The sequence below is a fragment of the Tyto alba genome, unplaced genomic scaffold, assembly GCF_018691265.1.
Source record: "Tyto alba isolate M040663 unplaced genomic scaffold, T.alba_DEE_v4.0 Super-Scaffold_14, whole genome shotgun sequence".
Taxonomy (NCBI): domain Eukaryota; kingdom Metazoa; phylum Chordata; class Aves; order Strigiformes; family Tytonidae; genus Tyto; species Tyto alba.
Window position 1 is genome coordinate 29901781 of NW_024881276.1, and position 24871 is coordinate 29926651.

The 24871-nt window shown below is 41.0% G+C and overlaps 1 protein-coding gene across 1 annotated transcript; it reads right to left on the minus strand.

Annotated features, from left to right (window-relative positions):
• Window positions 1-10488: 10488 nt before the first annotated feature.
• On the minus strand, window positions 10489-24359 carry IL10RB (interleukin 10 receptor subunit beta). Its single transcript, XM_042788936.1, has 7 exons — window positions 24183-24359; window positions 20543-20666; window positions 19096-19265; window positions 16715-16881; window positions 14933-15083; window positions 13253-13410; window positions 10489-11216 (listed from the first exon to the last, which is right to left on the minus strand). The coding sequence occupies exons 1-7, from the start codon at window positions 24229-24231 to the stop codon at window positions 11004-11006; spliced, it is 1032 nt and encodes a 343-aa protein (XP_042644870.1). The 5' UTR covers window positions 24232-24359; the 3' UTR covers window positions 10489-11003.
• Window positions 24360-24871: the final 512 nt, after the last annotated feature.

Consider the following 24871-nt stretch of genomic DNA (forward strand, 5'->3'; position numbering starts at 1 on the left):
AATCAAGAAACCACAAGATGCAGTGAGTCACAGGGAACGTAATTCCTCTCCTTCAATAGTTGGGGCACTTGCCTGGGGAGGGGGAGGTGTGTGCTGCCTGCCCCGGTTCTTGGATGTTTGAACGAATGCTACAGTGAGTATGGAATGCGGCGTGCATGTTGCAGTCCCTGAAGTGGGGTTTGGACCCAACTCGCTTTTTGCAGTCAAGCTATGGTTTTATGACTAAAAAAAGCTCATCATCTCTTTTTCTGTTTCATATTTTTCATTAGATTGCCCAGCTGCAGTGGTTGGAAGGGTAGAAGTCAGGGATTACCTTTCACTTCCTACCCCTTCAAAGCAACAAACTCCTAAGTGGTCATGGCCATGTATTCAGACATGAGGATTTGAAACTCTGGTCTATGCTCTCAACATCCTAAGCGTTATAAACATTAAATTTTTTGTTGCTTAAGGAGATGGCATTTCAATTATTTCCTTTTCTGAGGTGGTCATCAACAGGTAACCACCACGTCAGTTTTGCTTGTTAAAAGCCAGTACCATAAGTATCTAACTGCTTATGAAATGCAGATGTTAATGATTCCTGTAAACGAATGTATATGCAGCATTAGCCAACTCAGGTATGTAAAAACTGCAAACCTGTCCTGTCAAAAGGACTGATGATTGAGAAGAGGCTGGTACCATTACAGTCAGGGCTGTGAACAAGAGATGATGGGTAAGCATGTCCTTTGAAACACACAGTGTCTAATGTTATCCAGTGTGCTACAGCTGCCTGTACCTAGCACAGTTTCTTTAAAGAAAAAATAGTTTATGGAGTGTTTAAACAATCAATGTAATTTTAGTTTCTGGTTTCTATTATTAATACACTTGGATCAATTAATATGCAATGCAATAAATATGCATAAGTGTATTTATTTTGTAACAGAACTGAGTGAATAATAGGCTATTAACTGCCACTCAGTCTGGGCCATCATATCTATCATGATCATCATATGATGTCGTTAATAGACAATGAGGAGAAAGCATGTTGTGATGAAAGTAACAAAGTAGGACATAGTCTGTGAAATATTGTCAGCTTCACCACAACTTCCTGTGTGATTTTATGTAAACTGGCTGCTCTTTAAGACAAGACTGTTATTTATCCTTTTTCTGAAGCTGTAAAAAAGAGAAGTCAATCTATGATTATTGCTGAAGTACCTTTTAAATATTAACAAGAGGATTTCAAAGCAACATTTAGCATAGCTATTATACTGTCAGTGCTCTGATAAATGGAGTGAAATGACAACCTTTTATTAGCTCATAAATATTAGAAATGCCATTTTCAAGAGACAAGTCTTTCCAGTGGGAGTCATGTTCCTGTTAGTCCCTTGTGAACAATTCTTTGGTAATTTTCTAATATGGTTCTTCACTGGCCACACTCCTAACATCTAGGGCTCTCCAGGTTGGCAGTCTCCTTGAGATGGGACCCAAATGACATGTTGTTATGTCCACAGTGTTAGCGGCTGACACCAAACAGGCCTTCATTTTGTGCATTGCTGATGCTGTGCTTCTCCAGCTGAGGAAGATGCCCAACATGAGGCCAAACAGAGCCTATACTGGACAGCTCTTTCCCATCATAAGATGGGTATTATTGCGTATGAGCAGCAAACTGGTCCCACAAGGGTCACTCTGCCCTTTCCTAGGGCTGCCAGATTTGCTTCCTGTATGTGTGTCAACCATCTATGCAACATATGCACATGAGGCTCATTGTTCCCTGGAAGCATCTTATTTTCTGATGCACACGCACTTGCAGGAATGCTTACACAGACACCTGCAAGAAGTGTGCTGCTTCTGTGCCTGCAGCCTGTTGCTGCAGAGATCTGAGCAGCACCTGGAAGAAGGCTGAGTAGGAGCAGGCTGCTGCTATCAGAGTGGTTTGCATGATATCACTAATGTGAACCACTTCCCACACGCTCTTTAAACCAAGGTAGGGAGCCCCAGGCTACAGGAGGTGGTGGCAGCACTTGCCACATGATGGGAGGAAGACTTTGGACAACTGAAAATTTTGGTGGCTGAGAATATGTGTCTGCCAGCTCTTGGCTGGCACAGTCATGAAGTACTAAAAGCTAAGAAATGTACTTGGTACATTTTTTTCCAGTCTTAGTAGGAGGAAAACTATACCCTTTAAAGTTAGGAGCTGGCTGCAGGAATTATGCAAAACGTGTTCTTGCAAGATATAAGGTACTGTGATGCTAAAATGATGAGTTTGGTAAAAACATCTATAAGGCAGAGCTGATCATGGCAAAGTCTGCTCAGCTATGAAAGCCTTGCCAGAAAAAAAAAAAAAAATGCAGAATTAGGAGCGAGCCATTACTGAAAGAAGTGATGCATTACAGTTCAGCCTGTAGAAGGTAAATGCATGGATATAACATGATGTTTTGGGGATATAGTGTTGCAGGGCATTTCTGACCTTGAGTCTGATTTATTCCATGATAAGTGGTTATCTTGTGCTCAGATAGTTTAGAGGGAAACATTTTTGTGGCAAGTTATGTATGTAAACCACACTTCACCATAATCATTCTGAGGTCTAGATCATGAACTACAACTAGCTTACTGATGGGAGAAATATTTAGTAACCTACTAAATATACCATAGAGTTTACAATTTATGTTCTGATAAGTCTGAATGCAACTTTCTCACTGATACTATAGAAGAAAGAAACAGAAACTTGTGGTGATACAATCTGTTAGAAGACAAGCTCTATCTCCACTACACAGGCAACCAAACAGAAGGGAGGACAAGGTATGCACCTGTGGTCATCAGTGCCAGTATTAAAACATACATGTGGTGAAGGAAACAAAGCCATGCAGGTTCTGCTGAATTTATTTCATTTGGCTGACAGACAAAGGAGAAATAATTTGATTGTTTCTTCTCATGTCAATTCTGGAACAAGATAAAAGAAGCAAATACAGTATTTCATCTTGTTTGAAAAGCGTAGAAACATAGGTTCAGGAAGGAAGGACCTTAGGGAGTCTAGTGGTTCATTGTGCAGCCCCAAGGCAGGATCAGTTGTATTTACCCCCTTCCTAATTCACATTTGGTTTTAGGTTTTTTTGGTTGGCTGGAATTGTCGTTGTTTGATTTTTTTTTTTTTTTTTAAATTTCTCAGGCAATCTCTCCTATGCTTTTTCTGTTTCCATCATTAGAAAACTTTTCCTCATGTCTGTCTTGTTGCAGTCTTGTAACTGCTTTCATGTCTGTCACAGCCTGTTAGCACAGATTATTCATTTCCTGTTTTCAGAAGCCTTTCACATTTTTGAAGACTGACATTATGTTGCCATCAGTTTTCCTTTTGCCAGACCACATAAAACCACATTCCTTCAGAAAGCATGTTTTTGTCTTCCTCCTGACTTTTCCCAGCACTGGATATAGCTCTCCACATGGCCTTACTAGTGCTGAATAGCTGGAAGAATTGTTTTACATGTTTCCTGGACTACAGTGAGGTCTGTGTATTCTGTATTGCATTTGCCTCTTCCTCAAAAGTGAGACATCAACTCATTTATAATTTATGACCCACTGTAAGCCCCACGTTTGTCTCCTTTTGCCTAGACCAGTTTTCCTTAAATTGTCTGTGACAGTATCTTGTAAGATACTATGAAAAAACTTTACTAAAGTCAAAATAAAACCTATCACTTCTGCCTTGTGCACAAAGTTCACTGAAAGGAATTAGATCAAATTTTTGGTAATGCAATGATATTCTGCAGCTGAGTGATAGTTTTTCTACATAGTTTTGGATGCTAAAAACATTACAAATTAGAAACCTCACCTGGTTCTTTCCCAGCACTGTGTTTGAACATTTGGGCTCTATTTCTACATTTCTTGGACAAAGTGTTGTTGGACTGCTGTGCTCACATGAGAGTAGGTGTCTTCCCTCACTTCCAAATCGCATGGCAGGAACTATAGCAAGCCTATAGTTGAGAAATTTTCCACAAGTAAACTCTTTCGTCAATGCAAACAGGTATGTATGTATACAATGCAAATTCTTCTTTCATACGTTACAAGCAATCTGCTTTTGAAACTTTAATCTCATTGAGACCGGGGTATTTCACATCAGGGAAAGCTACATAATAACAGTTCAAGTTTTCCAAGATATTTCAATATCCCTTCTCATTCTAATTTGCACTTCGATCTGATCAACTGCTCTGTGGCTTTTATTGTGGTAAATATCCAATGATAGGGTGTTACATCCCTGGTTTCTGATACTGGTTTCTGCATCTTTGCAGGTTTATACCATAGTGGGAAATTCTCTCTGAATTTTGCTGGTATAGTCCAGAACACAGTTATAATTTCAGATGAGAACGGATCAGGTAACTTAAGCTTTTCAGGTAGTGTTTCTCCTCTACCTTGCAATCCCCACCTCCTTTTCTTCTGCAGCTTCTTTAGGGGTAAAGAATTCCAGGTGTCCAGTTACAGGTTTCAGCCACCAACAGAGGAGCAAGTGAGTCCACTGTGGTAAAGGAGGACAATGCCTAACACCAGTCTTAATCTTTTTACTACTTGCTCTAGTAAACTGCCTTTTTAATTTAGTAAATATGTGAACGAGGTCTTGCTTCCAGAGTTGTGAGACTGTCTCTTGCTGTATGAGACTCAGAAGGTCCCAGTCCTCGCTTTTGCAAGAGGCTCCAGTGCAAAGACAAGAGCTAAAAAGTCATTTGTTTCTCACAGCTGCTCCCATATTGGTGCTGAGATGACATACCCTTTGTCTGCTCTGTGCACCCTTCTGGTATCACCTTTGCTATATTCTTGACATACTGCGCTGCAGGCAGCGTTTTATAATTTTTCAGAAAGGAGCAGGATACAATGAGCAAGGCCGGGCTCAGAGCTGGAATAACAAAGGTGGTAGTGCTACACCAATGGACTTCATTATTAAGAGTATTTCAGATGATATTTCCCTCGTTACTATTTTATTCTCACACTCACGAAGTTCTAGAAAGACTCTTAGATTCAGGTCTTGCCCTTTTCTTTTGACCCCCCACCCTAAGATCTACAAGGACAAAGTTGTTTTTTGCACAGGTATAGTTCTGTGCATCAGAAATGTTTTTAGCCATGAGACAGCTGAATATTTTCAGCACATGAGAAAACTCAGGTAAATAAGACACAGGCATCTGGTCAGAACAGTGCATTAGGTTTTGAAGGAAAGAGTGGTCATCATTTGCATCAACCAGACTGGAAGAATGTGGAAAGCCTGCTGTCAACATGTCCTTTTACAGCCTGAGTAGACCTATCTAGTGTCTTCAAAATGCCTAAGCATAATACATCTACAACTTTAATCTTCATAGATAATATTTGACAGTGATCAGCAAGTTGTGCTTGGTTAGGGTGAGTTTCAGAGTCTCATTGTATTGTTATGTCAGTGCGTCTGAAAATCTAACCCATGTGCAAAGCTCCAGTTGTGATTTACATTGTCTTTCTAACTATGTTACTCACATTGATTGAAAAAGAAAGTCCCTGCTCTGGGGGACTTAAAAAAGTGTAATGTAGACAACAGGATCAGAGAGAAGGGAGTGGGAATGAGAGACAATATGTGAATGACATGATGTCAGACTCGATGGGATAATGAATGAACTGAATGTTATTGAACAGATTCTTTGGTCTGGTGCTTTCTCCAGGTTGAAATCCTAGAGTTAGTGAATCCACATCAGTGCTGCTGGAACTAGGATTTCCTCTATAAGATTTCCCCAGTAGTTTCTCATTTGTCTTTTTGATATCATTATCATTCTATGCCTTCAGTATTTTACAGAAATTGCTTGAAAGCATGCAAAATTAACTTAAGGAAATCCAATTTATAAGCAAGAAATAAGAAAGGATTCTGCTTTAGGAAGTGCAAATGAGCAATTTCCAGTATATTGCATGCAGATGATCAGCTAAGCCTGTTGATTATTCACTGTACTTTCTGTAAAACAGCAGCTATTTTCAACTTTCTTTTTCATGACAGTGCAGTATCAAGGGAAGGAGCCTTGATTTTCACAGACACTCAATACCACTTATTCAATAACCAATGATTACTAGAAAATTACATTTTGCTAAGTAATAATGGTTATTTCCCAACCTGCATCAGAAAAATATGAGTAACTTAATATCACAAATTCTTACTCTATTTCTGGTTAAGAATCAATTTAAAAGCTTTTTCGGTAGCTTGTCATGGATGTAAAGTTAAAGTTTCTGAAAGCCTTTCTGGCTATGCTGTTCAGTGGGACTCTTTCTGGCCGGGCAGCCAGCAGATGCAGATTTGTGCTCTGCAGCCCGCCAGCCTTCCCTGATGCCTCCAGGACCTGCTGAGGGAAGACACCGAAGTTACCAATACGGAGAAATAAAAGAAAAATGTGGAGCTAGTGGGGGATTGCATCCCTAGTCCCTTGGTTGGCCCTGAGCTCGGTGTTCCCTTCCTCCCTGGTACACTCACTCCACTGCATTGACTGGAACCTGCTAAACTCCTGTTCCTTCTCTTGCTGTCTTACCTTTTTGCCCTCTTCTATAATCTGTTTTGTTCCCTACAAGCCTAGGCTGCTCTCCCTCAGTCTTCCTCACTTCTCCATTCCTTAATCATCCTGCTCTGCTTTGCATTTCATGTCTAAAATAATTTTGTGATAAGTTCCAGGTCTTCAAAGTAGTCTGTTTCACTCATCACTTTTCCAAACCCCCTGGCACACTGTGCCAGTTGGAAGCATACTTCTGTACTTTGCGGTTTAAGTCATAACTCAGAAGTTCACTTATTTTATTGATTCATTCTCATTGTACTCTCCACAAGCTTAGCTCAAGATCAGTTCTTCTCTGAATTATTGCTTCTCTGAAGAGGCAGTAGGTGCCATGTACTGCCTCAGGTACCTGTGGGGCCATGCAGCCCATCTGGGTACAGCCAGAGGCTGCACCTTGTCCCCAGGCCTGTTGGCTCATTTTACACATCCCAGTGAAGCTGTGGCTTTTGTGGCTGAAGGAGAGGGCTCTCACCTACAAATGCTTTCCTGTGAGGACTCAGTTTGGAAAAGAAAGACCAAACTGCAGGTCATGCTGAATAGAAAACATCTGTCCTGCTTTTAGGAGCTCTTAGGAAAAGTTGACCTTTAAAAGTAAAAGTTGGCTTCAATTCCTCTCAAGTGGCACTGTGATATCTGACCTTAGCCATGCCTGGCCTCAGTGACAGTCACAATTAGATTCCCAGCTTCCCTCCAGAGTAGAAAGAGGAACACAAGGTGTCTGAGAGGTATTTGTATGGACTAACCTTGCCTAAGAGGATAAAGTAGCCTAGTTTTTTTCTGTAGTCATGAAGGAAAGAGGTGATCTTCCAAAGAATGATCCCATGCTGTTGCCTTCTGAAGGAGATAGTGTCTTGGGAGAGCCCAGGGCATTGGCTTTATGGGGCTAGAATTAGAGTTTCTGAATATATCACCCCTTGTCACTTAGTCCTTTTATCTAACTGTAACTGATTTGCTGGGTCTTAGCTCATTAAATAAGAAAACTCTGGAAAAACCCCAGATCCCCAGGAATAGCTGCTTAGCTACTTGTGAGTAAAAGCTGTAGACATTAATGGCTTAGCTGAGTTTTAGTCAGCTTAATATGAAGTGAGGTGAACAAAATACATAAGAGGTGAGAAGTCAGAAGTAAAAAATGAGCCGGGCATTCCCTTTTCATAGTGCTGTGAATTCTTCCTATCCTTGTTATACTGATCTGTATTTGCGCTTCATATCACGTGCCTGAAATTTTACATTAAGTTCCTTCTATGTGTGGAGGAAGAACCTCGTCTGTCTGTGGCAGGTTCCTTCAACTGTTGTGGATCATGCCTGGAGGTGTACACCTTTACCCCAAGTCAGATCTCAATGAGCAGCACATGTAGGAGCTCTGAAGTACAGCCTATCACCTTCTTTTTAGTCGTAAACCCTCTTCTGAGGTCAGAAAAGTGAAATTTAGCAAAGAAAATAGGAGTCATCCAAGAAATGCCTTGCCTGATTCAGCAAAGTAAATCTGTCTCCTAGCAGTCACTGAACATACAGCTTCCCTGTCCACCTCCCGGTGCATTGGCACAGCCTCGCAGGGGTTTCTCAGGTGCTGTATGCGTTAGCTACAGGCCTTACCCCTCTCCTGCTTCCTCTGTCATTATGCACACAACGTCCATCGGCTTACTTAAGGGTCTTCTGTCTCTTCCCTCACTATGGTATCTGCGTACCATAGTCCTCATTTAAGATCTGAGGAAATTACAAGGACAATGCAGCTAGGTGATTTAATCTGAGGTGAGAAGTCAGCAATGAAGCCTTAATCACAGTCCTCCACAAGGTCAAAACATTATTTAACATTACTTTTGAATTCCTTTATAAACGGCAATACAAATGATGCTTTGCTACACCGCACAAATGCACATACTGGATGCTTACATGACTGAACGGAGAGCAGACAAGCAAGCAGACATCAGTGTTAGAGGATGCCCCGACTATAAGGTTAGCTCTACATGAAATAAGATTTCTGGTACTAGATAATTGAATCAAGATTTCACAGAATGTCTCTCTGCCCTTTCAGGATGATCTTTATTAAATATATTCTGCATTGGAGCCTTCATTTCTGTTCTGTGTGGCATATAATCTCCTAATTTTATTTACCAAGTTATCTACATTAGAATAACACTAGCAGTGGTGTAGTTCAACAGCACTGTCAGCTGGATGTCCTCAGAGAACTGGAGCATGGTATGACTGAGGGCTGAACTTTTGCTAGGATCATAGAGGTCTCTGGACTTTCTGGAAACTTTGGAAACCTACTGAGACACAGAGTTGGGGAATTCATTCCCATTTCATGTTGGTGCAGCTGGAATGTTAATATATCTTTCATTTTGGAATTCACAATATAAAGGCTTTTTTTTTTAATGATATAGGCAGTAGGTTAAAGATGGGCTCACATGAACTTAAAACAGCTGTTTCTTTAAAGACACCATTTCCATATCAGAGAAGTTAAACAAACAAAGGGGACAGGACAAATCTTTCCTTGCCCCATGTGTCTGGATGTGTTGAAAGAGGAAGCAGTGTTCTAAAAACAGTCTTCCCCTCTCCTCCTGTGAGACAGTACAATTGGTATTGGCAAAGGCATGAAGAAAAATGCTTCCTCTTTTTAAATGGGGAAAGCCAACTTCCCAAAATCTCAGAGACAATGTTCTTGCACTCATTCTTCCTGCTTTAATCTTAAAAGACTGTATCTCCGAATCAACAAGATTATTTTTTTTCTCTCCCCCAATTTGTCTTACCAATAAACCTGTAATGAAGTGGCACAGCACATGGGACTGCCTTATCTGTGCCCTCACCATAACCTTTGAACCAGCTGATTGATTTCAGCCACATTTGATAGACAGTAACTTCATGCTCTTCCACGAAAATCAGCAGCTGGATAGATGAAAGCAGCTCTACCGAAAGAGTGAGGAAAAGGCAGGGAAATCTCAACCCTCTTCTCTTCTGACAGCAGCTGGCCAGCCAACTAGAAGATGAATTGGTCATATAAGCTATGCTATGTGGTTTTTGCTTTTCTGAAAGGCAAAAAGAAGAAAGAAAAAAGAATATACAGAAGCTGCTACTGTGGGAGGAGGGATAGGGAACACACAGGGAGCTGAATGTTTATAGTGGAGAGGTGTACGAGACACAGGACACCAGTCTTCATTAGGATCAGTGCTCGCAGAGCAGCTTTGCTGAGAGGTGAAGGAAAGCACCAATGAAACAAAATGCCTTAAAAACCAAAATGAAAATGCTTCCCCATTTTTTTCCATATTCCACATCAAACCTGAATACAATGAAAATTTAAAAGTGCAAAAAAAATATGTGCAGATTACATAGAGCTGGATGGTACAAAGGATCAACGCCTGTTCTCCTTATGTTCTCTTCCTGCAACAGTTCCCAAGAAGTGAATATTTACACATTAATTAACAAACCTCAAAACCGTTGCCAAAAATCTTGCAATTCCCACATCAAGTTGTGATTTACACACAGTTTCGCTCATGGCAAGTTATTTTGCAGACAGGATTTCATTTTTCACTCTCATTCTGATGTAGTAATACGCACAAAAAAAATTGTGTCACTCACAAAGTTAGCAGACAGGGCAAAGGCCACACTTTATGCCCCAGCGTTGGTGTGGACATAACCCTCATATGCATGAACAGGGTTATGCAGGCAAGATTGTATTATGTAGCATAGGAGTCATATCAACCTGCATTTACTTTTTTTGAAATAAGAATACGTTATCAGTGGATAAAGAAAATGAACCTACACTTTAACTCCCACTTGGGCTGCGAATTTTTTCACAGACTTCAGTGGACTTTGGATTAGGTAGGCAAAATTTAATTAGCTATAGAAACTGCAGGGCAGAGCCTTAGGGGACTGAGCAATACCTGAACATAGGGAGCTATCTGGCAGTGTACCGATATGTTCCCATTATCCTTAGCAATGTAGAATGAGTAACACCTTTCAATGCAAAACACACTGAGTATGAGTGTTTGGTTTATTCATACTAAATTCATACCATCATAACTTTATAATTTTGCATCAAGTAAAAAAATATTCAATAAAAAGATTATGCCAGTAGGGATATCCTTAAGAAATACACATAATTTCTCATTAAGGAAAAAAAAAGTCAGATCAGGTCTTTCTTTACAAAATATGATTTTCTTTTACAAATGTTACACAATGTGCCATTTTGATTAGCTTTTGCAATAAATATTTAATCAAAGTTAAATTAATTAGTATTATATATATATTTGCTTTTTAAATTACTGCCATAGTACAGTCCTAGGTATTGCTACAACTTAACAGTGGGCCACTACAAACAGTGGCAAAAATTACGTATCATGTTTCTTCTACTTTAAAAAAATAATATGATTCTGTCAGAAGTCTGTGTACACATCTTCATATATGAATTTTTCCAGTCTTAAGAATGCAGCAATAAGAGGATAAATTCAACAGCCCATTTGCTTTTCTTTTGGTCCAAGACAAGTATGAGGAGTACACTTAAGCCTTTTCTGAAGCTGGTACTATTCTTGAAACAGAATCTTCTTGTTCAGAGTCCTGAAGGTGCTCTGATGTCTTGCTGGCCTCATCCCCAGACTCATCACTCTGATTTTTGGATTCTTTTGAAATGACTGTTAGCTTGTCATAAAAATGATGCTCTTCTTGTGGGGAAGGAGAAAAAAGCTGCGAACCACTGGGAGGCTTGCTCAAAAACTGTGAAGGAAAGAGGAAATGAGAATTAGGCTGCACCAGCCATATCATCCTATTTGATTAGAAACATGTTTTATATTGTTTTCCACACATCAGTTAGCTTTCCTCAATCCTTAGAGATCCCAGAGTGGCGACAATGTAATAACTTCCCTGTTCGTGTTAACAACCTGTGCAAGGCTTGAAAGCAAGCTGGAAGTGTCTGTATCTGCAAGGAGATACCCCAGGGGTTAGTGCCTTCTTTGCATTATAAACTTTCTTAAAAAAATAAAATACCTAGGTTTTGTTTGGAAGCAAAAACTAAAAATGGTGACTTCACCATAGGTGAAGGAGTTGGCAGAAAGATTTGTCAAATAGTTCCAAGAGATGTGAATTGTTCCTGCCACTTCAGAGAGCTGTCTGCTCAGACATCAAATAGTGATGCTTTAAATGTCAACATAAACCATAACCATTTAGTCAGGTAAAGGAGAGGGAGGGAGATTTGCGGGACTATGCAGTTCAGTGAGAAAGATGACTTAATTTTGGTACCGAAATATTACAACTTCCTCCCACTCCCCATTCTATTGATAAGATGAAACCAGCCTCAAGAATCAACACGGACTTTGCAGGATGTCATGACTGTATTTTGAATGTCAGCACAAGAACAGCACACCTACTCAACACAGTAACAACTTGTCAACCGCTCATTTTGGCAGCTGAAGTGGCAGTTCATTTTACTGGTAGTGGCTGGAAGAGAACAATTGCATTTTGTTCTTGTGACCTGACCCCTGTTTATTACTTTAGTGCATTTTGTTTAAGAAACAAGCTGGTCTGTCAGGAGTCCTGTTCACTGTAATTACAACAATAAATACCAATATTATTACTATTAGACCTTTTTCTATCAAACTGTGATTTGAAATGTTCTGTCAATAACTTGCAATCTCAAATGTTCATGTACCGAAACCACTGTCTTTGATAAATGTCATTTTAGGTAAGCTCAACTGAACTTTGATTACTGTGATTAACCACTATAACCCACATATAACAAAATGAAAATTCTCACTTTCTTGTGAGAAACCTGTGAGCAAAATGAATTTTGACCACATCCCATATTGATCAGATTTGAGGAGATTCTGATACAGCCTTTTTATGTTGCTATATGGGTAACAGTGCCAGTGGTATTCCCCAACAGTAACAGCTAACATTCTGCTCTCATTTTATCTTGAGTTTTCAGACTTCACTACATTCTTTACTTAAGTTAAAACTCATTATTGTATTTGTGAAAGAACTTTGTTTCAGCAGAACAAATGTGCAATTTTAAGTCTAAAATGAGACAGGGGAGACAGATGTCTCAGTTGTTGGCTATCAAAAAAGAGGAACTGAAGGTTAACACCTGTTATTTTCTCATTTTAAAATGAAAGAAAACATCCAGTTTCTAAGCCATATAAAGCTTCACATTACAAATTGTGCAGTTGCATTAGTAATAAAAGTCTGTGACAAGTTTTTCAACTGTTCAGCTTTTAAATATTTTGGACCATTCTGTGCAAAACAGTTCAAAAAGACAGTATTTTAGAGTTTATACATCAGTATACTACAAAAGGAATTTCACTGCTTCTTACTTATGTCTATGCAGCACCACAGAACTTGATGAAAAAAACTGAGGCAACGTTCATGCAAAATTTATGACCTTGTTATGCCAGAAATTAAATATTAAATGAACTAACTTCCACTACCTTTTTCACACTGAAAAGTACCTTCCTTTGTCAGCTTTTTCCAAAGTTCACAACTTCATCATTTACCCTTATTTGAACAGCTTTTTATGTTTGGCAGAAGAGCAAGTTTTACCACACACAACAACTATATAACAACAGAGATTCAGCATTGATCTTTACAGTCTAAAATCCCCTCAGAATAGCCTGCACTTTAGAGATGGTGAACAATCAGGTGGAAATGAAAGAAGACAAAATAAAAGAAGCTCTAAAAGTTTTGGCACAGGGAGCCCCTGAAAAGCAGGTGGTTCTGCTGAAAAGGCTGATTTTAATTGTGTTAGGTAGAAAACAAACCTCTTTCAGGTGTTGTGGGAAAATAAATGAAGGGCAGAAAACATGTTTGGTGAGTCGATATAGATACAAAAAGGAAAAGAAACAAATAGGAACGAATATTACAACGGCCAACATTGATCCTATAAGAATGGTCACAATTATCCACACAGGAGTTACACCTGCAAGAGACAAGAAAAAAAAAATTAGAACACTGATTATTAGTTTCTGCATATATCCTTTTCAATTTACTACTTTCTCTGTGGATTTTAAAAAAACACCAAACTATTACAAAATTGTAACTGCAAACATAAGTCTTTGTTTCCAGATGCAAAATACCTCTTAGCTCTTAAATTTTTAGTCTGGATAGGCTGAGGAAGTTCTCAATAAAGTAAGCTTACAAGCCACCATATTTAGACATTCAGAGTTACACACACTGGTGATTCTACATGCAATACTAGACAAATGATTAGAGGAAAAAAGACCAACAGAACCATCCACAAAGTGATATAATGTAAAAAGCTATTGCACACTCTTTGGTATTTCAGGAGTGTACGAGTTGACAGTACACTACCAGAGCATAGACTTCCATTTTTCCCTTAAAGAAATCTGTAAAAATGGCTGTAAAGTAAAGACGGCAGGGGATGAAAGTCTGCAAAATTCTAAACTACTGAGCCTTTAAAAAAATTATATCATGCATGAGGATTTCACAACAGGCAATGGGAATGAAGATGTGTCCATCCATCACTATATACTAAGCACTGTTCTAGCCATGAACTAACCAGCAACACCACTACCAAAACCCACCTGCAGTTCAACTGCAGTGCATGCAGATAATCTACATGTAGGAAAAATATATGAGGAAATATTTCATGAGAAAAAAGTTAGCCCAGTAGCTTCCCCAGGCTTCCCCCAGATGGTTTCCTCATTAACTTGTATCTCTGCCTCTGATTTTCCACAAGTTATCTGAGGGTGTAAGTTAGCTGAAATAGACATTATGCCTGTGAAAAAGACAGTATCTAGGACCCCATCCTTAACTAGGGATATGAGGCTCCCTGCTAAGACAACAGGTTCAGACCACACGGTGGTTGTTGCTGGACTTCACAGTCAGCAGCTAAGGTGGCATGGCTGGAAAGAAAAGTGCTTTTGGAACTTGACTGCCTTGAAAATGAGAAGGAAAGTATCTAAACAAACATATTTGTTCATATTATTGATTAATAACTACTGTGTTTCACAGAGAAAGAGCATCATGGCCTAGCCTCATGACAGACACTAGCAACATCACCACAGATGAAACAGTCTGCAACACACAGTTCAATTCCTTTTTCAGTTGCAAAGTTACAGAACAAAGACTTTCATAGGATAATGAATAAAGCTGATGGTAAAAGAAATTCAGACACACAGTGTGATCAGAGAAGAGCCTATGCTCCATTTAGTTCTGATTTTCAGAGCATGAGGAATGCAGAGGCCTCTGCAGCGAAGTAAAACATCATGCCATCGGTGCCATATGGCTGGTAGTTTCCACTTCATTTCCAATTCCTCCACTCCAAAGGTACACACCTATTAACCACCAAACAATATCACAGTAACAAACACATCCGGTTTTGGAAGGTTTACACATTACACTGATTTTTATTTTGAATGGCTTTGCACATTTCCCAGTTCCCTACAGTGCACGTCCTGTTGTGATGCACCAGGTATTACCGTTGTGGGTTGTCTGCTCACAAAGGTCTCTGCTCAGTTTCCCTGTTTTGTTCCACTCGGGGATAATTGCTTGCACTTGAATACAATATACTGTCCATGGCTCCAACTGAGATAATATTTCAGAGTTATGTTTAGTATCTACGTGAGTTACCTAATAACAGAGAAGAATACAAAAAATTTGAAAAGCACATTAGACAAGTAATTAAAATTACATTTAGTAGGTCAAATCCTAGCAGTTCTAGCCACAATGTGAATAAGGCTTTTAAAGGCAGAATGAAATGCCCTGCCTGTGCCACATAACTGATAACTCTACATTGATTTCGCCTATGGTTAAAGTGTGACACCATTCACACCACTGACTTTATGGCTGCTTCTAGAAGCATTAATGAAGTTTTAGGCTAAAGAGGCCTACAGAGATGTGATCAATGAGATCTGTTTGCGGAAAGAAACAATTATTTAACCAAATGAGATCAACTAAGAGTGCTGTCACAGGCAAATGTAATTTAATTTGAGACAGAGCAAGTAGGATGGATGATCTTGACAAAAAAAAAAAAAAAGTCTTGTGGAAGCTATTAGATGACTGGCAGCAGATGCAACTTGCTGTTTGGACGCATGATTGGTTATGTCCCTGCAACTATATGGTCCCTGCAGAGTATAGGAATCCCTACAACATGCCCCATTATATAGTAACAGATTCTTTCTCAGGCATGAAAAGACTATATAGCTAGGTTTCAATATTTTGAGCAAGCATCCACTTCAAAAAACAACCTGTGAAGTTACATAAACTATGCCTTTTGCTAATTTGATCCCTATGAAATTTCCCAGACTTCAACTCTGAAGTGTTACAAGCACAGATTCTCTCTGAAGTTCCCACTTTCTCTGGTAATCCGCCTGAGTTTGCATCCCGTATGCAGAAATACATTAATTTCTTTTAGTTTGGGAATTGAAAACCAGACTGTTTTGTGGGAAATTATGATTCCTCGTATTTTGGCACTGAATGCAAAAGAATTTTGCAGGGTAACAAATACAAACCAGAATTATATGTAGTAGATCCCTATTATATGAAAATTGTACAGTTGTACAGAGCAGTAATTATACTGTGACTGGTATCTTCCAGTATATGGTTTCCTTTTTTCCTGTAATAGAACTCATGGCCCTATAATTAATATATTATTTATGATCTTTTTCCATGCATTTTGTATGGAGAAGGCTTTTGAGCTGAGTAACATATCTGGCTGTGGAAAAGGCTGCCCATGAGAGGAAGCAAGTGAATTACAACTGACAGAAATTGAAGAGGTGAAGGTGAGCTAATATAAGGCCTCATCCATGGTGGTATTCAAAGCCCAAAGTCCCACGAAGAGAGTTAATACTTGAATGACATGAGATTTGAATCTAACTCAGGTTATTGCCATGATCACAAATAGTGCTGATGTTACAGCTTCTAAGTTTACCCTTGCTTGTATGTGTGAAATAGAGAGATTTGGTGGGGAAGACAGCATCGTAGATAAACATCACTAAACTGAGGGCATAGACTCTCATAATGTAGCCGGTATTCTAACAACGGAGAGAGCAAGTTACATCCCTGCTACTGTGTAACTACACAGCTATCTGCCATTTGCTCTGAATAGCAGTTGCAGTGCCTAGACTTTATTACACTGTAATTAGTAGAGATACATTTTTACTTCAATACCATTATCTTTCAGAACTTCATCAGCAGGGTATTTTATGAAGAAAAGCATAAATCAAAGCCATGGAGTCACAGTGCTCAGGAAGCAAAGTTACCTCTGTATTGCTGTCTTTCTTCCAGTACAGTATTCTGTAATTCCACGAGCCATAATATTGTTTTAGAGGCCACTTGTCATGCTCATGTTCAGCAAAAGGGCCTATGAAATCCACATGCAGGGACCCAGACTCTGACTTCACTTTTACATCAGGTGGCCCAATGACTGCTATATATTAGAATGGTGGAAGAGAAGAAAGAATGGAATTCAGTTTCACATTGTTTTCAATTTGACATTTTTATACAACCCATGACAATTCGCGCTTTAAATAATTTTATCTATAAGAAGAAAGTAATTTCCTTTCATAGGTTAGGCATAAATAAATAATTTCCTCATAGAACTGATCTTGAAAGGGATTTATTTTTGCAGTTAAATAGCACACTATTGCAGACTAAATTTCTCACACACTAAATTAACTCAGTTCTCTTTTGCCAGCTGTGGTGACTCCTGGGAGAGGAAGAACTACTTCTATAGGTTATTACTCACTTCTCCTTCTGGGCCAAGCTGCCACAACATTTGTCTCTTCTGAGTAGATCCTCTAGTGAAGTGATCGTTTTGAAAAACAGAAATATCTGTATTATTTCTGCATGTCTTACCAGCTGTGCTCCTTAGACTGAATATTACATTCTCATATTTTGTAAGTGGCTTGTCCTTATTATGTTTTTGTGCCACTACTTAAATTATTTCATGAGTATCTTAGTTATCAACTACGTTGTGTTGGCAATGACTTCTCCATTAAAGTCTCCTATGATCCCAGTAAGCAACTCTGCCTCAGCTGCCTCTACTAATGTTCTGCCTGGCTACAGTCATGCTATAAAATGTCTAAGAAAGGAAGAGCTCAATATACAGACAATTTTGCATTCCTCTAGAAATATGTGCTTCTAGAATTAAAAATACCCCCCCCCCCGATTGCTGGATCATACATTCATCTAATGCTTATGAATACATTGTTGAACTTACAAAAAATAATGTGAGGAGGGTCTTGGTTACTCTGATTTTCTTAGGCTATTCCCACAATACAGTGTGGAATTTATAAAAAAAGCACTAGCAGAAATAATTACACAGAAAGGAATATCAGATATTTTTATCATAATGCTCTGCTCAGATCAGCTATGACAACATTAAAAGTCCTTATGTCCTCCCCAGAGATTTGGCCAGTACTCCCAGGTCTTTCTTTCCAGGTAGCTGTATACGCAGATTTTCCCATTCAGGAATAAGCTGCCTTTCCAAAGCCCAGTCTGCTCTGAAGGCCACATGCTCTTTCAAATGTATGTCAAACTACAACTCTGTTAATGATTTACAAGTTTGCTCTCTACTCTGAAAATCCAAAATCCATCTATACTTTTTGTATTACATTTCCTATTGGCTGTAATTTGTACTTGCAATGTTGGGTTTTGGGGTTTGGGTTTTGTTTGTTTGTTTGTTTTTCCCCATGCTATATTTCAGTGCTTCTGACCTAGGCAGATTAAATTACATCAACATTATACTTTTGGAGAGATAACCAGTAAAAGCATTTTGAAAAACCAGGCTATAAACTGTAAAACTACACTCTGAAATCCAAGGAACGGAATGCTGAAATTCAAGCAAATGAAGGCAGAACAAGAAAAAAAAAAAGGGTTGAAAAAAGTTTTTCCTCAAAGATGAGGTGTAACAGAAACTTCCTGCATGGTTCTGTATCAACAGCTGTGAGGAGAAAAAAGCCACAGGTATCATTAACTGCATAATCTAAAGTAATTTTGGTTTTGTTTATGAGTGGACTAAGAATGTACAAAGCAAAGGATGCTCATTGGTAAATATCACTGTCATTCCCAAGCTCAGGTGACAGCAACATGATTAACATCTCTGTTATGCATTCTAACGCAAGGCAATGTCTAAATCATCTCTCACAAAAGACTGTAAAGCTTCACTAAGAGAATAGCAATATTGTGCAATGAAGATTTCTTGACTAATTATTAAATCTTTCTCTGTGAAATTCATTAATTAAAAAGAAAAACAACTTTTTGCCTGACACAGCAATGAAGAAGAAAGTAATTGAACTTATTTAGATTTATAAGAAGTCTGAATCCTAAAATATACAGGAATCTGTTCTCCCTGGCTGAAAAATATAAATTATCCTTATTCTAAGGGGAAAATATACAGTTTCTGAAAAACTCCTCAGAAGATGTTTCAGGTATCTAACATCTAGCTATAACAGTAAATCTACTATGCTTTCTGACAGCAACTTCTGCCTTCAAAAATGACAGTATTACAACTAAGATTTTATAGTTCCGTGCCATTACATGTAAAATGATCTGCATGCTATAGCATGTCTTATGGTGCTAAATTCTAAAAGTGCATTAATAGCAGACAATATTTTTTGTGGAAGATTAGAAAAAGACTTACTGTCATCCATTGGCTTAAATCTGACGGTCACCCAGTCTGAATGGTTATTTTCCGACTCCGCTCTGACCTGTAACAGGTAGTCTCCGTATGCGGACAGGGAAGAGACATCACACTCTGTGAGTCTCAAGTTTGTGCTGACATTTTCATATGTGTTTCCAGGGAAATTGATGCTGTATGGAAGAGAAATAAAATGTACTGGATGTGTAAATTATAATCGACTAAATGCCTTTCCTCTCAATTAACTGGAAAAGTGGCATATCCGTTAATGCAACCAATTCTGATTCACGCACAAGAAAAATTAGATCCGGTGTATAAGAAACATGATTACTAGTGTGTAGCAATGATTAAGCATTTTATATGCATCTATGAATCCATGATAAAATTAGAGATTAAAATTATGTTTCAGTAAATACCCTTTTCTTGACAGTGGTTACAAAACTTGATTCAACAGACAGTAGTTATCAGACAAGTCTGCAAATATTAGAGAATATTGCTACACACAGCTTTGCTGTCTAACTCAGACTTTGTGTTCAGAGCTGTCTTTAAGACATGCATATAATGAAAAGCCAGAGAAAACAGAGCCTGACACTGACTGGGAACTGTTTAATATATAATATTCTTTCTGTTTTGCATCAAAAGCCCACCTAGGAACATAATGATCAACAAGTAATTGCTACCAGAACCCAGAAAAATCTTTTTTTTGACTAAGATGGCCTGTTTCCTCGGTTTGGGGGTTTCTCCTCAGGAGGCACCTGCCTGTGGGTGCCATCATCTCTGTAGCACCTCCCACCCTGTCTCGGCCAAAGAGTTCAACCTTCAGCAGGAACGCGAGACCTCTGGCCCATCGCGCGGATTCCTCGCCAAGCAGGGAGGCAGGGAGGGAGGCAGGGAGTCGCTGCAGGGCTGGGGGGGCCGCCGTCCTCCTCAGGACAGTCACACAGAATGCTCTGCCCAGCAGGAAAGACCAACTCGGAAGGACACAGTGGCAAAACCAAATCAAAGCTAAATCGACCCGCCAAAACCGGCAAAAAGAGACCTCGGAAAATGCAGTGCGTCAGGCATTTCCACCGAGGGTGCAGGCAAGCTGTCTGCACTGGGGGCAGAGCACAAAATGCCATTGGAGTGAAGATCAGATAAGGTCCTGATGCTCAGCAGGCCTATGTCTCTTGAATCGCAGGTAACAGCTATGTGATAGAGAAAAAACATGCACAGAGCTAATAACAGCCGACGTTAAAATGTGTTTCTGGTTTCAAAAAAACTATGTACAAAGGCGCCTTGGGTGTGAAATGTGTAGAAAATGCCTCCTGTTATTTAGCTCAGAAGATAAGCCTCTCACAAGCTAAAAGAAAGGGACAGCTACTGATCTTCCCATACAAAAGGAAATAAATCACAAACACACGCAGCTGTAAAATGTGAATTAAAGAAAGCACAACTCTCCCAAACTTACCTCTTAGATCGTACAGTGTAACTTATATTCCCTTTGTGAAATCTAGGTGCATCCCACTGTAAAATGCTATGGAGATTAACTGAAATAATTCTTGCATTTTGGGGTTTTGGCACCATTCCAGATACTGTGGGAGCAATCAAAACCAAACAAACATTTTAGGATGTGTTCCTCCAGTGACTCCTCAGTCATTCAAAACTTAAATATTTAAAGCCTTCTTTCTCTTCCTTGCCTCATACATATTTTTTAAAGCAGATTTAATATAATGAATTTAATTCCTGATGCGTATTGTTCCTTCTGAGCTAATGCAACAAAAACAAATCATCCAGCATCAACGATTTCCAGTAAGCACAGCCTTTATGAGATCATCATTCATTATGCATGACTGACTTGTTACTGCCTAAGACTTAGGGCCCATCAGGCTATGTGCATGAACTCTCACTGAGATTGCCAAAATCAAATTTTTATTAGTGCTCCAGTAGCACTATGGAAATAACATGGGTGTGGGGTTTGATTCTTGTTTGGGTGTTGTTTTTTTTTTTATATATTTTATTTTTATTTTTCTTTGTTTAAGCCCAGACGGCAGCCAAACACCAGGCAGCCACTTGCTCATCCTCCCCTGCCCCAGGGGATGGGAGAGAGAATTGGAAGAGGAAAGGTAAGGAGACTCATAGGTTGAGATAAAAACAATTTAATAATTGAAATAAAATGCCCAGCCCATTCGTGCCTGGCTAGCAATCCCAGAGGAGGGAAAATCCTGAAACCACAATCCTGGATGAGAGAGAGTCAGCTTCCTGGCCAACCTTCATCTGTATACTGAGCATGACATTACATTATATGGAATATTCCATTGGCTGGTTTGGGTCCCTTGCTCTGGCCATGTTCCCTCCCAGTTTCTTGTGAACCTGCACACTAGCAGGACATAAATTGAAAAGTCCTTGCTTTCTTAGCAACAAATAAAAAAAACATTTGTGTATTATTAATATTATTTTCATATCAAATCCCATACTGAATCCAAAATACAGCACTATTCTAGCTACTAAGAAGAAAAATTAACTCTATCCCAGTTGAAACCAGGACAAACATGAATATAGACCTGGGTATAAGATTGAAATAATTAATTAAATATTTATAATTTTAAAAAAATCCACCATAAGCATGTTTATATCATCACTGCATGGATTAGCACTGCCATTTAAAATGCTTTAATCATTCTGTCATTAAGCCGCCCTTTTGAAAAATAGAGATGAACAAGAAGTACCTTCAAAGGCAAGAGCTACTAAATACACCATACAGATAAACTTGTCATTAATTGGCAGTCTTCACAAGTGATGAAAACACAATTGGTTTGCCTTACTGAAACTGAATAAACAAAGCTCTAAAGTAGTATCAATAAACAGTCCATTACAATTATGATTTATTTATTTTTAAATAATTTTTGGTATTGAAACTAAAATAGAAGAGATTTTGGTCTGTTACTGCAACACAAATAATCATCAAATCACAGAATGGTTTGGGTTGGAAGGGACCTTAAAGGTCATCCAGTTCCAACCCCTGTGCCACGGGCAGGGATACCTTCCACCAGACCAGGTTGCTCCAAGCCCCGTCCAACCTGGCCTTGAACTCTTTCAGGGAGGGGGCAGCCACAGCTTCTCTGGGCAACCTGTGCCAGTGCCTCACCACCCTCACAGTAAATAATGTCTTCCTTACATCTAATCTAAACCTACCTTCCATCAGTTTAAAACTGTTACCCCTTATCCTATCCATACACTCCCTGATAGAGTCCCTTCCCCACCTTTCCTGTAGCCCCCTTTCAGTACTGGAAGGCTGCTATAAGGTCCCCCCAGAGCCTTCTCTTCTCCAGGCTGAACAACCACAACTCTCTCAGCCTGTCCTCATACGGAAGGTGTTCCAGCCCCCTGATCATCTTCATGGCCTCCTCTGAACCTGCTCAAGCACATCTGTGTCCTTCTGATGTTGGGGCCCCGGAGCTGGACCCAGCACTGCAGGTGGGGTCTCACCAGAGAGGAGCAGAGGGGGAGAATCCCCTCCCTCAACCTGCTGGCCACACTTCTCTTGATGCAGCTTAGGACAAGGTTGGCTTTCTAGGCTGTGAGTGCACACTGCTGGCTCACAGTCAGTTTTCCATCCACTAACACCCGCAAGTCCTTTTCTGCAGGGCTGCTCTCAATCCATTCTCTGCCCAGCTTGTATTTGTGCTTGGAATTGCCCTGACCCATGTGCAGGACCTTGCACTTGGCCTTGTTGAACTTCATGAGGTTTGCAAACAAATGTGGTCAGATCAGATTATTGCTTAAATGTTACAGCAGTAAAACCTAATGATGTAAGTTCTAAGAAAAAAACCTATGTAACCTATTTTATGTATCTATAGTTGATGAACAAGCACATGAAATTAATGTGTCAGTTAACCACTTGTAGCAGATGAGTTTTAAATCTAAACCTGCTTAAACGAAAACTATTTCATGGACCCAGTTCCTACAATGTTACCCTTGCAAACGTGCTTCACATCAGAAAAGCAGAAGTTGCTCGCTCCCCTGCACCCAAACCTCCGTGAGAGATGCTGCCCCTGTTGTACAGGCCCTCACTGGTGCCCAGCTCGGGCACTCGCCTTCAGAGGTCTCGGCCCTTCAGGAGCACCTCTGGCCTCCTGCTCCCACTTGCCAAATCCCAGGTACGCAGAACACTAAGGAAGACGGGTGCAGGTAGCAGACTACAAAGACTCAGTGTGAACAACACAGCTGAAAGAGAAATCTGGTTAGTACAAGGCATCTGATTTCTCCTCTCCCACATGATGTGGTCCTGGCTACGAAGGACCAGGACGTTCCCTCGGGTGCTGCCCGTGCTTTGAGGGAGCTCCCTCCAAAGGTTTGAAGTACGCTTGTAAATTCCTGTTAAAACACACGATGCCTTTGAAGGCTCGCTTCCCCGGCAGCATTTTCTACCCAAAAAGCCTCCAGGTGAAGTTTTTTTTATTCAGCACTGTGGACCCAAAGAGATGAGAATATACTTCTGTGGGTTTGTACTCTGTAAACGAAAGGTTTGGTCGCAGCTCACATCACGGTCTCAGAGAACAGCTTGTTTTGGGGGGCGGCACGGCGGGGGCCAGTTTTGGTGGCCGTGCCCGGGGCGGCCGGGAAAGGCCGGTTTGCGCGGGGCTGCGCGGGCACAGCTACACCCGCGGTGACGGTGCCTGGAAGAGCGCGGTATCGCTCCCGCACGCCTGTTTCACCCTTGGGACTTGCGCAAGTGTCCAAAACCGAAAAGGGCAGTTCCAGTTTCTCAGCACAGACACAGCCTTCGCGGAGAAAAAAAACAAACCAAAAAAAAACAAACCAAAAACAAAACCCCGCGTGGTCCGAGGGACCCTCCGCGCCTCCAGCCCCGGGCCCCTGCGCAGGGCGGGCGGGGGGCGGCTGGGCGCCGCCAGGCTCTAGGGGCGGCGCGGCCCTGGAGAAGGAAGCCGGCCGGCCGCCCCTAGCGACCCTCGCTCCCGCCGCGGGCCCCGGCCCCCGCGCCCGCCCTCACACCGCGGCGAGGCGGGTATTCGATCCCTCGCCCGGGCGGGCCGGGCCGGGCCGGGCCCCCTCCGCCGCACCCCCCGCCAGGCCCGGGGCGGACTCACCGCAGAGCAGGAGGCAGGTGCAGAGGGCGCACCGGCGGGCGGCGGCCATGGCGGCTCCCGGCGCCAGCCTCCCTCAGCAGCGGAGGTGCCGGCGCCGCCGCGCCATCGCACCGGCCGCTGCCCTCAGGCGGGTGAGCGGGGCCGCCTCGAAACCCTTCCGCCTTCCCGCGGCGGGGCGGGGCGGGGCGGGGCGGAGCTTCACCCGCCCTCAGCGAGGCGTCACCCGCCCTCAGCGAGGCTGGCTGCCTCCGAGCACCGGCAACATCATCCGCGCCCCGGTGGTCGGCTCACCACCGCATTTCCAGAGGCTCCCCCGTTCGCCACGGCTGCGTTCCCCTTTCCAGAAAAGAGTTTACCCGGCCGCTGAACCTTCCCCGCAGGTTTGAAAAGCCGTTCATCGGTGCCGTCTTTTAAAATGTATTAGCGATGCCTGGGTGCTTGGCCACTCATGATCTCTCTACGAACATCTTCAGCGTACAGGCTGCCAGCTGGGAAGGCAGGCGATGGGAGGTTCACATAAATAACGCATAAACAGACATCAGATCATGCATAGTGTCAAACCTGTTCTTGAGTGAAATTGCAGCTGCAGGCAATGTGAGGAAAGGTTTCTCTTCCGACTTCAGCACCTGGACTGCACCAAAGGTGTCAATGCTACTACTTCTGCCAGAGCATTCAGCGTCCCCAGTCAA